We start from the raw sequence: 16,596 nt of genomic DNA, 5'->3' as shown, positions 1-16,596 counted from the left end.
CCTCCGAGGGAGTCATAGAGAAGGAGCCATCGTGTCGCAATTTGTGCGAGTTCCACTGCATGTCCCTGTGCCCTGTTCCTCTAAATAAAGCCAATAAAAACATTGTGTTTTTATTTTGTATGTATTTTACCCCCCCCTTCTAAAGTCTCGTAAAATCTCCCCATTGAAATTAATGGGCTTAAATTCTGTTATGTGTAGCACGAAAACAATCATGCTCTGGGACACGGTTCAATAGGTACATTTTTGTGACTATGAGCGCGAAAAAGGGTCAGACCGGGTTGTGCACCAAGCCCCTGATGTCTTTCAATCCTAGAAACGCCCCTGATAATAACAATAATAAAGCAAATCAGAAAACGCATTTGATAAAAATAAATAGATATTATACTCAACCTGAGATTTGAGACCTTGAAGGATCACATACCGTAGCAGTTAATGAGACTTCCCCAAAAGCTCAGCGTGCTTTGCCTCCCATCCCATTCATACTAAATGACACAATGTGTGTGTGTTAGGAGATTTGACAGGAAAAGTGCAAACCTGGCAACCTTGCTCTGATGTTGACTATTAAGCCATGAATAGCTGCAGTGTCAGACCGACTTAAAAAATCTGTGTTGCACAACAGAAAGAACTGCCGAGCGAGACCCTTGAGACTCAAGTCAAATCCTTCTCAAATAGATTTTATTTTTATTTTTTGGCACGGCAGATCACATTCGACTGTGAGTAAATAATGCAGGATGTTCATCCGTTTGTCATATTTATGTCTCTGGTGTTTTAAATCAACCAGTCGTTAGCTATTTGGGCACCCTCTCTGTCTATGTATATTTATTATGGGAAAGACTGTGCTCTTTAACTGTGTTCTCCGCTCTGAAGTCTGTATTTAGGGAACCCCATGGACCCCCCCGATGTCCTGGGAATGAATCCTACCAAGGCCCGGCCCACCAAGCTTCCCAACCGCACCAAGAGTGAGTGGTTCCCATATACATTACATTATACTGCCATTACTTCGACCTGTCACTTTAAAGCAGCGACAGATACAAAGCGTACAAATACAAAATGTGTCATGCAAAATAATGCAATTTATAGTAAACTGTCTGGAGCAGTCAAGTTTATTTGTGGCTTTTATTCCCTATTCACACAGGCTAAGGGGAAACAAAGGTGCACAAGTGAATAATAATAATAATAATAATAATAATAATAATAATAATAATAATAATAATAACAAGCTGCAGTGTATTGCTGCAGGCAGCAATACACTACAATACAATTTGTTTTAGGTAATTATTACTGTTTTCTTTGTTTTATGTGAAATGCATCACAATTTACTTAATGTATAAACATCAAACATGGTGGAGTTACGTGGTGTAGTTACGTCCATAGAATTTTGTGACTGACCTTCAGACTGACCTGGACGTATCAACATGACTTAGTTGCGAGCGTGTCATTTCATGAATCCAACTTTCATAGACATTATGTATGAAGCATTTCCATTTCAACCAGACGTCCAACATTGATTTTAATTTGTAATTTGACATAAGTGTATGCGATAGGTCAGTTCTAAATAATTGTTCCAAATTGCTGAGTTTATAGTTTTGATATTGTTTGTAAGTTCAAAATAGATTAATTAGTAAATTAGCACAACAAATGACAAAACAAGTCAGATAATTGTTTCATTAAACAGTTGTCCAAAACAGCTAGACAAAATTATTAAGCAAATATCACAGTATTTATCAAGATCACAGGTCAAATAAACAATAAATGTTATTAAAATGGAAATCTTAAAAAAATAAAATAAATAAAAAATTGACTTATTGTGTGAAATTGTCGAAGTAAACAATGTTTAGAAACATTTTTGTTGTATGCAGTTTTTTAACTAAAGAAAACAATGTTTTGTCATAATTGGACCCAATAGAGGAGGGAATTTTTATAACGACAGCTTGATATTTTTTATCTGTCTGGTAAGTAAGCTGCAGAACTACTTGGTGCGTCATAATCTTCAGACCTATTATGATGAATGTGAATCAACAATTGCAGACCACGACCCCTTTTTTGATAATTGTACATCTATTACCGGAGATAGTTAATAAACATGCATCATCATTATTTACAGTGACTTCTTAAGTGCCTTACCAATTGGCATAGTGATATTATACAACGCAGAGTCAATATGATCTACACCATGGGTCTCAAACTCGTGGCCCACAGGACGGTATTTTGTGGCCCCCTACTTGACATTGCGCGAGTCGTTGCCCTGGGCGTTTTATTATTTATTTTATCACTTATGGGCTACCGTAGCTCAGGCTCGTGACAGCTTCCGGTGGTGTTTGTTGAGAAGTTAGCCAACGCAAATGAGCAACGTTAGTCACTTGGTTGAAACGTGATTCCGGAGTGACACCAAGTGAAAGGAAAATATATCCTGTCACCTAGTGCAAGGTTCAGAGGACTTAGGAAGTGGGCGGACTCAACAAGAGTAATCAGTGACCTAATAAAGACAGCAAAGAGTTGCAATAGGAAAGGGAAAATAATTACATGGATAGCAAATAGCATGAGATGGGCGGCAAGAACAAAAGATTATTATTACAAGAAGAAATAAAGAGAAGGAAAAAGGACAGATATGTGCGATCGCAAAAGAAAACAAATTTACCAAGAACAATTTTATCAAAGCAAGAAATTAAAACATATAAAACATGAGACAATGCACTTGATGTTAAAAATTAAGTGCAGTAGCATGGACATATCTGTGTGAAAAGCTCTTCTCCACCATGAACTTCAAAGTCAAAGTACAGGTCCAAATTACTGATGAGGATCTTCAAGCCGTACTGAGGGTCTCAACCGCTTCCTCCCTCAAGCCAAATGTGGCTCAGCTGTTTTATAAAACATCATTTGTCTTGTCAGCAATTCTGTTATTGCAATATAATCTCTTCCTGGAACATTATTATTTATTCTACCAGACTTTTTTAATATCCTGATAAAGGGGTATTTCCTTTAATCAAAACAACATCTAGGTCACTTTGTGTCCATGTACAAACATTATGAATCTTGTTTTTAAAAATTGCTGTTAAAACTCATAGCTGTGCATTGTTTATTTCTGGAGTCTCCAAATTGTAAATGACCCTGATGAAATGAGCCTCTTAACACCGAGACATGTGGGGAATCAATGCTTACATTGAAAGTTTTTTCCATTAGTGTTTTTTTCATCAGATTTTTCTTCAATACTTTTTTTTTGTAATTTTGTGTTTGACCTTGACAACTGGATTTTTGGACAATGGCTTCTTTATTGTCTTAGATTTTCGGCAATTTTCCGGCATCTGTAAGAATAACAAAAATAACCTTTGTAATTACTTCTGCCTTTTCATTACAGTTTGTTAAGTTCGGGTGTAGGAAAATGTTTTTTTATTATGTTTATTACAAGAAAAGTATTTCATCTTTTATTTTAAATCATATCTTGTCATTGTTATAGCTTACCTAGTTGCTTTGAAGTACATCCGAAGTGTCTGCGATGGTAGATGGCGTTGTGTCTCGTTTACGTCATTTATGATGTATTCAAGTCGATTTACGATAGTATTCTAATTAACGTAATTTTTTTGTAAAGCTCAGGAGGTAGAGCGAGTCGTCTAGTAAGGAGAGGTTGCTGGTTCGATCCCAGGCTCCCCCTGGTAGCATGTTGATGTGTCCTTGAGCAAGGCACTTAACCCCCTAACTGCTCCCCAGGTGCCTCTACATGGCAGCCCACTGCTCCTAGATACTGTAACGGGTGTGGTTAAGACCCAATTACAGCACAAAGACAGGCAGGGATATTTGGTAATGTCTTTTATTTGTAGAGCAGACGGAAGACAGGCAGGGAGCAGGCAGGATACATAGGTCGGGGACAGGCAGGTTCGATAACGAGGAGTGCAGACAGAAGACAGGTGGAGTGGCAGGCAGGGTACGTGGTCGGAGTGAGGCAGAGTCGGTCGCAGGGAATCAGTCTGGAGAACGCTGGAGAGTCTGGTGCAAGCATCAAAGACAAACTGCCAATGGGTGACTGGTGAGAGAGGCATATACAGTGGGGCAAAAAAGTATTTAGTCAGCCACCAATTGTGCAAGTTTTCCCACTTAAAAAGATGAGAGAGGCCTGTTATTTTCATCATAGGTTCACCTCAACTATGAGAGACAAAATGAGAAAAAAAAATCCAGAAAATCACTGTCTGATTTTTAAAGAATTTATTTGCAAATTATGGTGGAAAACAAGTATTTGGTCAATAACAAAAGTTCATCTCAATACTTTGTTATATACCCTTTGTTTGCAATGACAGAGGTCAAACGTTTTCTGTAAGTCTTCCCAAGGTTTTCACACACTGTTGCTGGTATTTTGCCTCATGCCTCCATGCAGATCTCCTCTAGAGCAGTGATGTTTTGGGGCTGTCGCTGGGCAACACGGACTTTCAACTCCCTCCAAAGATTTTCTATGGGGTTGAGATCTGGAGACTGGCTAGGCCACTCCAGGACCTTGAAATGCTTCTTACGAAGCCACTCCTTCGTTGCCCGGGCGGTGTGTTTGGGATCATTGTCATGCTGAAAGACCCAGCCACGTTTCATCTTCAATGCCCTTGCTGATGGAAGAAGGTTTTTACTCAAAATCTCACAATACATGGCCCCATTCATTCATTTCCTTTACACGGATCAGTCGTCCCGGTCCCTTTGCAGAAAAACAGCCCCAAAGCATGATGTTTCCACCCCCATGCTTTACAGTAGGTATGGTGTTCTTTGGATGCAACTCAGCTTTCTTTCTCCTCCAAACACGACAAGTTGAGTTTTTACCAAAAAGTTCTATTTTGGTTTCATCTGACCATATGACATTCTCCCAATCCTCTTCTGGATCATCCAAATGCTCTCTAGCAAACTTCAGATGGGTCTGGACATGTACTGGCTTAAGCAGGGGGACACGTCTGGCACTGCAGGTTTTGAGTCCCTGGCGGCGTAGTGTGTTACTGATGGTAGCCTTTGTTACTTTGGTCCCAGCTCTCTGCAGGTCATTCACTAGGTCCCCCTGTGTGGTTCTGGGATGTTTGCTCACCGTTAATACAGGTAACGAGTGGAGGACAGAGGAGCCTCTTAAAGAAAAAGTTACAGGTCTGTGAAAGCCAGAAATCTTGCTTGTTTGTGGGTGACCAAATACTTATTACTAGTACTCGTCGGAGACCCCGTCCATCTCCACGTCCTCCGCTAAATGGGCCACGTCCTCATCAAAGGAGGGACCCCAAGGGTCGACATCCTCCGCCTCTGAAACATCGCTGGAGGACGCAGACAAGAGAGGTGGTGGGGTCTGCGGTCGGGAGGGTTGACCCGGTCTGGAGGGCTGGTCTGGAGGGCTGGTCAGGATGGCGCTGATGGAACCTCCTGATGAGGGTGTGGTCCAGAATGTGCCTTGCAGGGACCCGGGAGCTCTCCTCCGGGCCGTAACCCTCCCAATCCACCAGGTACTGCAGGCCTCTCCCACGCCGGCGGGAACGTAGGAGAGGGCGGACAGAGAAGGCAGGACCCCCGTCAATGAAGCGCGGAGGAGGCGGGGGAGGCGCCAAGGGGACCAGAGCACTCTCCTGGACTGGCTTGACCTTGGACACGTGGAAGGTGGGATGGACGCGCATGGACCTGGGGAGCTTGAGCCGCACTGCCACCGGGTTGACGACCTTCTCGATCTTGAATGGGCCGATGAAGCGAGGAGCCAGTTTCTTAGAGTCCACCTTCAGGGGGAGGTCCTGGGTGGAGAGCCAGACCTTCTGGCCCGGCTGGTACTCCGGGGCCTGGGAGCGGCGACGGTTGGCGGCAGAGGCGTTGCGGCCAGTGACTCGGAGGAGGGCGGCCCGGGCCCGGGTCCAGGTCCTGCGGCAGCGGCGAATGAAGGCCTGGACGGACGGGCAGGAAGCCTCCTTCTCAAGGGCCGGGAACAGAGGCGGTTGGAAACCGTAGGAGCACTGGAAGGGGGAGAGGCCTGTGGCCAAACTGGTCAGGGTGTTGTGGGCATATTCCACCCACAAAAGCTGCTCGGACCAGGACGACGGGTGTTGTCATATCATGCAGCGAAGGGCCGTCTCCATCTCCTGGTTCTTCCGCTCTGTTTGACCGTTGGACTGGGGGTGGTTCCCTAAAGAGAGGCTGACGGTGGCCCCCAGGAGCGAACAGAACTCTCTCCAAAAGACAGCGGCGAACTGGGGACCCCGGTCGGATACAACATCTACCGGGATGCCATGGAGGCGGACGACGTGGTACAATAATAGCCTGGCGGTGCCCTTGGCCGACGGGAGCTTGGGTAGAGGCACGAAGTGAGCCATCTTGCTAAACCGGTCCACCACGGTCAGGATGGTAGTGTTGCCGCTAGACGGTGGCAGACCGGTGACGAAGTCCACGGAGATGTGAGACCAGGGGCGATGAGGAACCGGCAGTTGGTGTAGGAGACCAGCAGGAGCAAGAAGAGAGGGTTTGTGCTGGTTACAGGTGGGTCAGGCATTGACGAACCCTCGGACGTCCTCACCCAGGGAGGGCCACCAGAAGCGACGCTGGACGACCTCCTTCGTCCGCTGGATCCCCGGGTGGCAGGTGAGTCGGGAGTTGTGGGCCCACTGGAGAACCTCGGACCGGCGGTCAGGCAGGACAAACAGACGGTCGGACGGACATGCGCTGGGTCCAGGTTGGTCCTGGGCGGCGGCTCTGACCCTCTCTTCCACCTCCCAGGTGAGTGTGGCAAGTAGACGGGAGGACGGTAGAATGGTGTCAGGGTCAGCAGCGTCTTCCTCCTCCTCCTGGAACTGCCGGGACAGGGCCTCAAGTTTGATATTGCGTGACCCCGGCCGATAGGAGAGGGAGAAATTGTTAGGAAGAGCACCCAACGGGCCTGACGGGGCTTCAGTCTCCTGGCGGACTGGATATAATCCAGGTTCTTGTGGTCGGTCCACACCAGGAACGGCAGCTGGGTTCCCTCTAGCCAGTGTCGCCACTCCTCCAGGGCCAATTTGACGGCGAGAAGCTCCCTATTCCCGATGTCATAGTTTCTCTCGGCCGGGGTTAAACGCCTGGAGAAGAAGGCGCAGGGATGAAGCTTCTGGTCGGAGGCGGTTCTCTGGGACAGAGGCGTCCACTTCAACCATGAACTGCCGTTCGGGGTCAGGCAATACCAGAATGGGGGCTGAAGTGAACCGTGTCTTCAGGGCCAGGAAGGCATCGTTGGCGGCAGTGGATACCGAAATGGCACCTTGGAGGAAGTTAGGGCTGTGAGGGGGGCAGCCACCGTGCTGTAGCCTCGGATGAACATCCGATAGAAGTTGGCAAAACCGAGGAAGCGCTGGAGTTGTTTGCGGGTGTCCGGGGCGGGCCAGGTGGTGATGGCGGAGACCTTAGTGGAGTCCATCTGGATGGTCCCCCTCCCTACGACGTACCCCAGGAAGGAGACGGATGGGACGTGAAACTCACACTTCTCCGCCTTCACAAAGAGTGGGTTCTCCAGGAGGCGCTGCAGGACCGTCTGGACGTGGTGGACGTGCTCAGCTTGGGATCGGGAGAAGATCAGGATGTCGTCGAGGTACACAAAGACGAATTTGTTGAGCATGTCCCTGAGCACATCATTGACCAGTAATGTCGTTGAGACCGAGATAGTCAATACAGGGGCAAAGCGACTTGTCCTTCTTCTCCACGAAGAAGAAGCCCGCCCCCGCCGGGGGTGAGGAGGGACGGATGATGCCCGCTGCCAGGGCATCGTTAATATAGGTGTCCATGGCCTCTCTCTCCGGGGCAGACAGGGAGTACAGGCGGCCTCTGGGGGGGGTGGAGCCGGGCTGGAGGTCGATGGCAATATCGTACGGCCTGTGCGGGGGAAGGGATGTCTCCTTGGCCTTGCTGAAGACCTCCCTGAAGTCGAGGTACTCGGCGGGGACCCCCAACATGTCGGGTGCGGAGCTGGAGCTGTTGGATGGCTGAGGTGCGGCGGCTTGCTTCAGGCAGACCTGATGGCACACAGGACTCCATCCCAGAATAGCCCCTGTGGTCCAGTCGAGGTGTGGGTTGTGACGCTGGAGCCAGGGGAACCCCAGGAGGAGAGGGTGACGAGGTGAGTGCAGGATGCAGAACTGTATCGTCTCGTGGTGGTTGCCGGACAGGAGCATGCGGATGGGCACTGTCTGATGGGTGACTGTCCCCAGGAGGCGGCCATCCAGGGCAGTGGCAGGTACCGGAGAAGACAGGAGAACTCGACCAACACCCAGCTGCCGTGCTAGGTTATCGTCAATGATGTTAACATCGGAACCAGAGTCAATAAGTATGGCGAGGGAATGTGAGCCTTGGGGCAGGAGCAGCCGAGCCTGGTAGAGGGGGCGTAGGTTGGAGGGGGGTATGGAGGTGTGGCTCACCAGGACCTCCTCCCTCACTGGCGAGCCCGGCCCTTTTACCGGACACCCGGAAATGTAGTGTCCAGCTAGACCGCAGTAGAGGCAAAGGTTCCCCACCCGGCGTCTCTCCTTCTCCTCTGGGGTGAGGCTGGACCGGCCAACCCGCATGGGAGGGGCCTCACTTGTGGGTTGACGGGCCGGAAGAGCTGGCGGCCCGGAGGAACCTGGAAGATGGGTTGCTGGGCGGTGCTCCACTTGCCTCTGACGCCTCTCTCGCTGGCGGGCCTGGATGCGTCGGTCGCTACGGGAAGCAAGCTCAATGATGCCATCGAGAGAGGTGGGCAGGTCGTGGGAAACTAGCTCATCCTTCACGTACTCTGCTAATCCCATCAGGAACGCGTCAATCTGGGCTGCCGGGTTCCACTCGCTCAGTCGAGCCTGGGTGCGGAAGTCGATCGTGAACGCCACCCTTGCTTCCTCGGAGGCGAAGGTGTGGGGCTGCAGAGCGAAGAGGATGGAACAGTTCGTAATGAACTGACTACAGCCATCTGCGTCTCCGGCGTAGCGTTCTGGAACCCCCACCCGGGGCTCCAGGGAGTACCCAGGCTGGGCCGGTGCAGGTGGGTCCGGGGAAGCAGGCGGTAAGATGAACTGACCAAGAGCGATGGCGAGCTGCTGGACCTGGGCAGCTAGCGTGGCGAGCCCTTGCTCCTGGCTAGCCGCTGCTAGCCGAACGTCCGCTGAGGTGGAGGCTAGGACAGCCTCCTGGTGTTGGAGCTGTGACTCCACCCTTCCCAGGCATGCCAGCAACTCGGGGTTGTGTGCTGGGTCCATTGTTGGCCAGTTTGTACTGTAACAGGTTAGGACCCAATTGCAGCACAAAGACAGGCAGGGATATTTGGTAATGTCTTTTATTTGTAGAGCAGACGGAAGACAGGCAAGGAGCAGGCAGGATACATCGTCGGGGGCAGGCAGGTTCGATAACGAGGAGTGCATTCAGAAAACAGGCGGAGTGGGAGGCAGGATACGTGGTCGGAGCGAGGCAGAGTCGGTAGCAGGGAATCAGTCCGGAGAACACTGGAGAGTCTGGTGCAAGCATCAAAGACAAACTGGCAATGGGTGACTGGTGAGAGAGGCATATATAGTGGTTAGATTACAGATCGGGAACAGCTGTGTGCGCAGGTGAATGGAGTTGGACTAATGGGACAGGTAAGGAGAGGGAGGGGAAGGTAGAAGAAGGCGGAGATCATGACAGATACATAAGATACTAGGATGGGTAAATGCAGAGGAATTGCCAATTTCCCCGCTGTGGGACTGATAAGGGTTTACAAATGAATAAAAAATAAAATAAAAGATACAAATATACATGTGAATCAAAGATTGGTAAAATCTAAACACTACAGAGCGACCAAGTCCACGCCACACACTGGACACGGTCCAACTGGACAATCACAATCAGAATCTGTACATTTAGAGTAAATAATATGATGATGTCATCCAGTGTTTTACTGTAAATCTAATCTCCTTCATTTTAGAACAAGATGTCTGACATGTCAGTTAACCAAATCCAACTGAACATTTCGGGTCAAAATTGTTCTGTTTTTCACTAGTATTTGCTTTGTGTGTGGATCGATTTGGATGAAATTTAAACCACGAGATCCTTGTGACATAGCTGTTGATTTGACACCTCAACCGTGCATTGGCTGAAATACATTGGCTGGTCTCTGTAATATCGTGTAATAAGTTTGGATGAAACTTCAACCACAAGATGTTTGTGACCGTGCGGTTCAAACAAGACGTCAACCGTGTTCCTGTGTTATGCCGAAGTTGGTTTTCTAGATAGTTTTAGGCTTAAAAATTCAGAGAATTTTCACCTGAACAATAACAATATGGGTCTGCCCTCCAGGCTGGACAACTAATAATGATGAAAACAAATAATGGAAATAAATTAAAATATGAGCAAAATGTATTACTTTCAATGAAAATGAAATTAATGAAAATAACAAACCCCTAATTAAGAAACTTTAGATAAACATATTTCATTAAATTTAATTAGTCATTAGTCAAATTAGTGCTTAAAATGTATATTACTACTTTATTTATTATTATCATTATTATTATTTATTATTATATTATTTTTTTTCTGCCGCCACCCCACAATTTGTAGAAATGCTTGCATATAACTATTGAGTGGTCCAGGGAAAGGATATTGCATTGATACAACATTGTGTTGACGTTCTGTCGACGATGTGTAAGCTGTTTGGCTCATAATGGGAGGCTACTTGGCTTCATGGGAGTTCAAGTTCAAGTTCAAGTTCAAGTACCCCCCGAGCTCGGCAGCTGCATGGACACCCCACGGCTGCAGGTAAAGCCCCGAGCACCCTGCCCCGCAGCCACAGAAGACCCCAGGCCCCCAGAGAAGCCGGAAGCCCGCGGAGCAACCCCCACCATACACACCAACTAATTTTGCTAACTAGATAGAGTTAACTACACAGCAGTTAGCCAAGTCGTCTAGGCTAATCGGCGGCGAGTCCAATAGAGGTTTAACCACAATCAATTTGATAACAACATTTAAACAATGAGTCAGTCTTTTATTCCCTTTTTATTATAATGACGGTTCATATACTCACTATCAACGGCAAAGACTGGTTTAATATGTACTAATTGGTTTAATACGTCCTAAATGGGCGGCTCCAATTTGTATCATAATGTTTTCAACATCTCCTCTAATTTATAGCCAGTGATAAAAATGTAGACATGATGTTTTTCTTTTGAAAAGCTAGCGATGAATGAAAAGCTAGTGAGCGATTACGGACATGGAAGGGAGTTCAGTGTGAATGCCTTAAATCGAATAACACACACTGATTCGACTGTCACTTTGTTCTTTGTTAAAGTTCTGGACAAAATTGGTGGATTTTTTATTTTTTATTTTTTCCCGCCAGTGGAAATTTAGTGGAAATCCGTGTTCATGTGACGTAAGTGTCTTATTTTTTTTTTCCTTGAGGTCACAAAGTGCATTTGTGTGTGCCGTTCCTCTTCAGGGACGACTTGGTTAGATATCAGCCACTTGTCTCTTTAAACCTTGCCTTTTAAGGGATTGTTTTGACAAGAGTTTTGATTTTAGCCCTTCCTCTTCACATTCAATGTATTTGGCCAGGATATTGTTTTTTATTTTTCACCCCCTTCTTTTTAACTTCTGTTTAAAAAGCATCTGGCATATACCTTGTGTGGAGTGCAAAATGTAACTTAAACCTTGCTCAGAAAAGGTGTACAAAAATCCTCATGAGGGTGGTATAAATAATTAGTATTTTATATGGGCTGTGTGTACAGTATGTAGCGTTTTGTGTGTGTGTGTGTGTGTGTGTGTGTGTGTGTGTGTGTGTGTGTGTGTGTGTGTGTGTGTGTGTGTGTGTGTGTGTGTGTGTGTGTGTGTGTGTATATATATACACACACATTGGTTAGTACCTACTAAAAGTGGCCCAAGGAAGGACAACCGGTGAACCAGCGACAGGGTCATGGCCGCCCAAGGTTCACTGATGCATGTGGGAAGCAAGTCTTGCCCGTCTGGTTCGATCTCACAGAAGAGCTACTGTAGCACAAATTGGTGAAAAAGTTAATGCTGCTATGATAGAAAGGTGTCATAACACACAGTGCATTGCAGCTTGCTGTGTATGGGAGCGGTCAGAGTGTCCATGCTGACCCCTGTCCACCTCTGAAAGCACCTACAATGGACACGTGAGCATCAGAACTGGACCATGGAGCAATGGAAGAAGGTGGCCTGGTCTGATGAATCAAGTTTTCTTCTACATCGTGTGGATGGCCAAGTGTGTGCGTTGTTTACCTGGGGAAGAGATGGCACCAGGATGCACTATGGGAATAAGGCAAGCCGGTGTAGTCAGTGTGATGCTCTGGGCAATGTTCTGTTGGGAAACCCTGGGTCCTGGAATTCATCAAGATCAAGATCAGGATTAACTTTATTGTAAATCAGACTATACACAGAACACATGCACAGTAGAACAAAATTACGTTGCCTCCAGCTCATGACTGGTATTAAGAAAGACTATGAAAACTGACAAGTAGAGAATAATAGTTAGTTATATAAATGTAATATAACTAAACATTGTTTTTTTGCACAAAAAAAAACATGTTTTTTTGCTTGTTTTTTTGCTTGGCTCAAAGAGATGCTAAAAAAGTTGGTCAGCACATTCTCTAAGCCCATGACCTGGTATATTGTCAGGACCTGCAGCTTTATCGTGAGTTAACTCTTCTCAGGGTCCTTCGGACACCTGGGTCAAGATTGAGTACTTGGTCATCGCGATGAGGGGTAGCTTTCCTCACAGGTGTGTCGTTGAGTACCATGCACAGTCCAAAATACCCGTGGAGCTCATTGCGGAAGTCAGTGTTGTTGTCTGTGATCGTAGTCTGTGATCGTTTGGATCCCTTGCCACTTAGATTTGTGACCATCTGATTATGGCTGCACTTTGCTACCCCCATGTCCCGGTTCAGGTTGGCTCTTGCTGATCTGAGGGACACCATGTCAGGCTCTCTTTAGTGTCTGCACTGGAGGCGATGTACACGGCTGTGATGGTTATGCCAATAAGTAGGGGGAAGATTTTAGGGTCCAAGTTTTATTGTCAAAAACTTTGTCTTGAGAGCAATGACTTGAGACCACTGCAACGTGACTGCACAACTTGTTATTAGTGTAAATACACTCACCACCACCCCGAGATTTACCATCAAGCGTGTAGCTCCTGTCCACTCGGAAGGTTGTTAGCCCCTCCACACGAATGGCGTTATCAGGAGCAGTCGCGTTCAGCTGTGTCTCTGTGAAGATCAGAGCGCAGCAGTCTCTCGTCTCACGCTTGGTTTTTAAATCCAGTCTCAGGTAGTCCAATTTATTTTCCGTTAGCAAGCAGAATAGAGGGGAGCGCTGTCCTGCAGGGGTTAGACCTTAGCCTACCTCTGATCCCGCCGTTGTGTTGCCGTGCTTCTGTTTTCTCTCACGCCGCTTCCGTTTCCTTTATATGCGGGTTTTGCTGGTAGGAGACTCTACGAGGCTGCTGGATCCAGCAAGCATTGAAGTCTGACATTGCGTATAGTAACCGGTTGCTAAACTGCTGGATTATGTAGTGCTAGTACAGTCTGGCCATCGTAAACTAATTAAGCTTTGCTACCTTGATCAATATGTGCTAAATTCTCATTAGTGCGGGAGCCAGTGCAGCCGCTGCTGCACAGGGCGCCGCCATGTGGGTGTTCATTTCACACGTACCACCTACTTGAGGTGGTACGTGTGTACTTCATGGCAGCGGTATTCCCTGACGGCAGTGGCCTCTTTCAGCAGCATAATGCGCCCTGCCACACTGCAAGAAATGTTCAGGAATGCTTTGAGGAACATGACAAAGAGTTTAAGGTGTTGACTTGGCCTCCAAATTCCCCAGATCTCAATACAATCGAGCATCTGTGGGATGTGCTGGAACAACAAGCCGGATCCATGAGGGCCCCACCTCCCAACTTCCAGGAATTAAAGATCTGCTGCTGACGTCTTTTAATAAAATTATACAAAGAAAATGTGTTCCTTTCCTTCCATCTCTTCATGGATTTCCCCAGTTTGGGAAATCCTGAACTGGCCAAAGGGCAGACGTGTCTGTTGTAGCTCGTTCTATCTGAGAAAAGTTTGAGGTTAGGAGAGAAGCTGTTTTGACTTAACCTCCACACCCATCTCTACCTCCAACCATCTATTCGACTCCACTCTTTTTGAACTCCACAAAGTCAAAACTCAATCAATCTCAGCCTCAATTTATTCAACAAGTTACCGTTGCCTCGCAGGGGAATCCCCCTTGAACCTCGCTATACCATTGAAGAGTCACCTGCTTAAAAAGCCAAACGATGTGAAAGTACCTGGAAATGAAGTGGAATGTAAATGTGAAAGTTTTTTTTTTGTTTGTTTTGTTTCTTTGGTTCCTTGATTTTCGTGTCTTTTTGTGTTTTGGTCTCCCAGAGCAGCCCCCACCTCGCCCCCCTCAGCCGGCTGTGCTGCTGAAAAGTACGTCTGAACTTTGCAAACTTTTTTGTGTCTTTTGTGTTGTGTTTGCATTCGTGTTTTTATGTGTGTCAACGCGTGCTTGTGTGTATGCATGCTCATAACATGCATATATGTTTTTTTTGTTTTTACATATGTGCATAGTACGAGTGGGTGTATGTGTTTCTGTGTGTGCATGCAGGCACATCTGCGTGTGCACATGTAGGTTTTTGTATATGGGTGTGTGCTTGCGTTTCTGTGGGCGCTGTTTTTGTTGGTGCACGCGTTTGTGTTTATGTGTGGGTGTGTTTCTCTTTTGACGTGTGTGTGTGTGTGTGTGTGTGTGTGTGTGTGTGTGTGTGTGTGTGTGTGTGTGTGTGTGTGGGTGTGTGTGTGTGTCTGTGTGCGCTTGCGCGTGTGTGCGTATCCAGAGCCCTTCTATGACTCCGTGCTGGACGATTACGATGACCAAGATGAGGGTGGCTCTACATCGGGGCTGAAGAGGCTGGGTGTGTCCCTGGGCCTGAAGCTCCGCCCCTGGGAGGGGCCGGGCATCCGCAGCACCAAGAGCGAGGTGTCGCTCATCGACTTCACCGATGACAGCTTCAGCTCCACCACGCCGTCACCGCTTAATGACACACACTCGGCGGACCAGGACACACTGCAGGTACCACCAGAGAGGAAGTGGGCAAGGAACGGGCGTGTCACAATTGGAAAGTGGGCGTGGCTTCGCAGTCCCCACCAGTCAGTCGCTGCAGGGCTGTTCGTGGGGATTGGATTGGAGAGCGACTAAAATGATTAATCTACACCATCCTCTCTGCAGGCGCTAAACTCAACCAGTAGATGGCGCTGAGTCACACTTACTATCTGTAATTACCTACTATTTTATTAAGTCTCTTACTTACTTTTTAATATTTAATTTATTTTTAATATTTAATAATTTTAATCAAATTTATATTTCATTGAAATCCACATCCCGTGCTATTTGGTACTTATTTTTATTTTTCATGTTAATTTTGAAATATTTTGCATGTTCAATTTTTGTCGTTTAGCAGATGCTTTACTCTAAAATTATAATATAATAATAATAATTACATTTTTACAATAAGTTTATTAAGTCAGCCGGAGCAAACCTGTGTATCAAAGTCTGCCACCTTAACCATTCCCTATTACTTGTACTAGTAGAGTTAAAGTTTAAATATCTTTTAGTGTAGGGTTAGTTATACTCTGTACCTACTTCCTGTTCCTGACTGAGCTGCTGTCACTTCCCCCCTGGGGCGATAAATAAAGTACCATCTTATTAATAGTTAAAAATGATGCTCAGGATTGATGTGTTTCATTTGACAGTCATATCTTTCAGTATTGCTGCATCTCTTCATTGGAGTATTTCAGCGTAAACATTAAATCCCTTACTGGTGCGTCGGGAACTCACAAGACACAACATGTTACTGTCCCCCTATGAATTCACTTTTGTTGTTGTTGTTTTTTATCGTCCACAACAATTGAAATTAATTCTCATTACTTTTTACTTCACATTAACTTCCACTTTCAAGCTTTACCTTGCACTAAGTTAAATTATATTTTATTCTATTTATTTTTATATAGCACAGTAGTTATTTTATATGAATATGTATATACACATATGTATATATGTATATATGTGTGTATGTGTATATACGTGTATGTATGTGTATATATATATATATATATATATATATACACAGTATATATACATATGTGTGTATATATATATATATATGTATATATATTCACTACCACATTGTGTGTGTTTTTGTACATTATGTGTACACTACGATTATATATAATTTACTATTTATAAAATGATTTAAAGTACTTTTTTTCACATGCAATATAATTGAGCAGAGGAATTTCCTGATCAAATATTTCTGATCTTCTTCCTCTCTCTCAGGACACGCCTTCCATTTTAGACTGGCCCCTCCCACTGCCAGCTTATGACGAGGTCGCCGCCGAGCAAGAGGACCAATCCGAGGACCAGGAGGTGCAGTCCATCAACAGGGGATTGGCTGAGGCCGCCCTGCCCACTTGCACAGTGGAGGGCCGGAATGAGTCCCAGTCGGCCGACCTCTTCCGGGAGCTGCAGAGAGAGGTAGAAAATTCAATTCTACCAAATGCCTTTGACGTTTACCTTGTTTCCTTATACTGTTCAGCCTGGTGTTGGATGCCAGTACTGGTGCCGATCTCTGT

At 46.2% G+C, this 16,596-nt stretch overlaps 1 protein-coding gene across 1 annotated transcript in view; it reads left to right on the top strand.

The window, feature by feature from the left end:
- tnk2a (tyrosine kinase, non-receptor, 2a) overlaps positions 1-16,596 on the top strand; it is a gene marked incomplete at both ends in the record, with an annotated part of 50,718 nt that overhangs the window by 11,253 nt on the left and 22,869 nt on the right. The window contains 4 exons of the mRNA XM_080020461.1: positions 868-959; positions 14,350-14,394; positions 14,802-15,037; positions 16,301-16,498. Of these exons, the coding sequence (XP_079876587.1) occupies positions 868-959; positions 14,350-14,394; positions 14,802-15,037; positions 16,301-16,498 (571 nt within the window). The remainder of the gene's footprint in view (positions 1-867; positions 960-14,349; positions 14,395-14,801; positions 15,038-16,300; positions 16,499-16,596) is intronic.

Source organism: Zeus faber, assembly GCF_960531495.2.
Source record: "Zeus faber genome assembly, chromosome: 19".
Lineage (NCBI taxonomy): Eukaryota > Metazoa > Chordata > Actinopteri > Zeiformes > Zeidae > Zeus > Zeus faber.
This window is presented reverse-complemented; position numbering and strand designations above follow the sequence as displayed.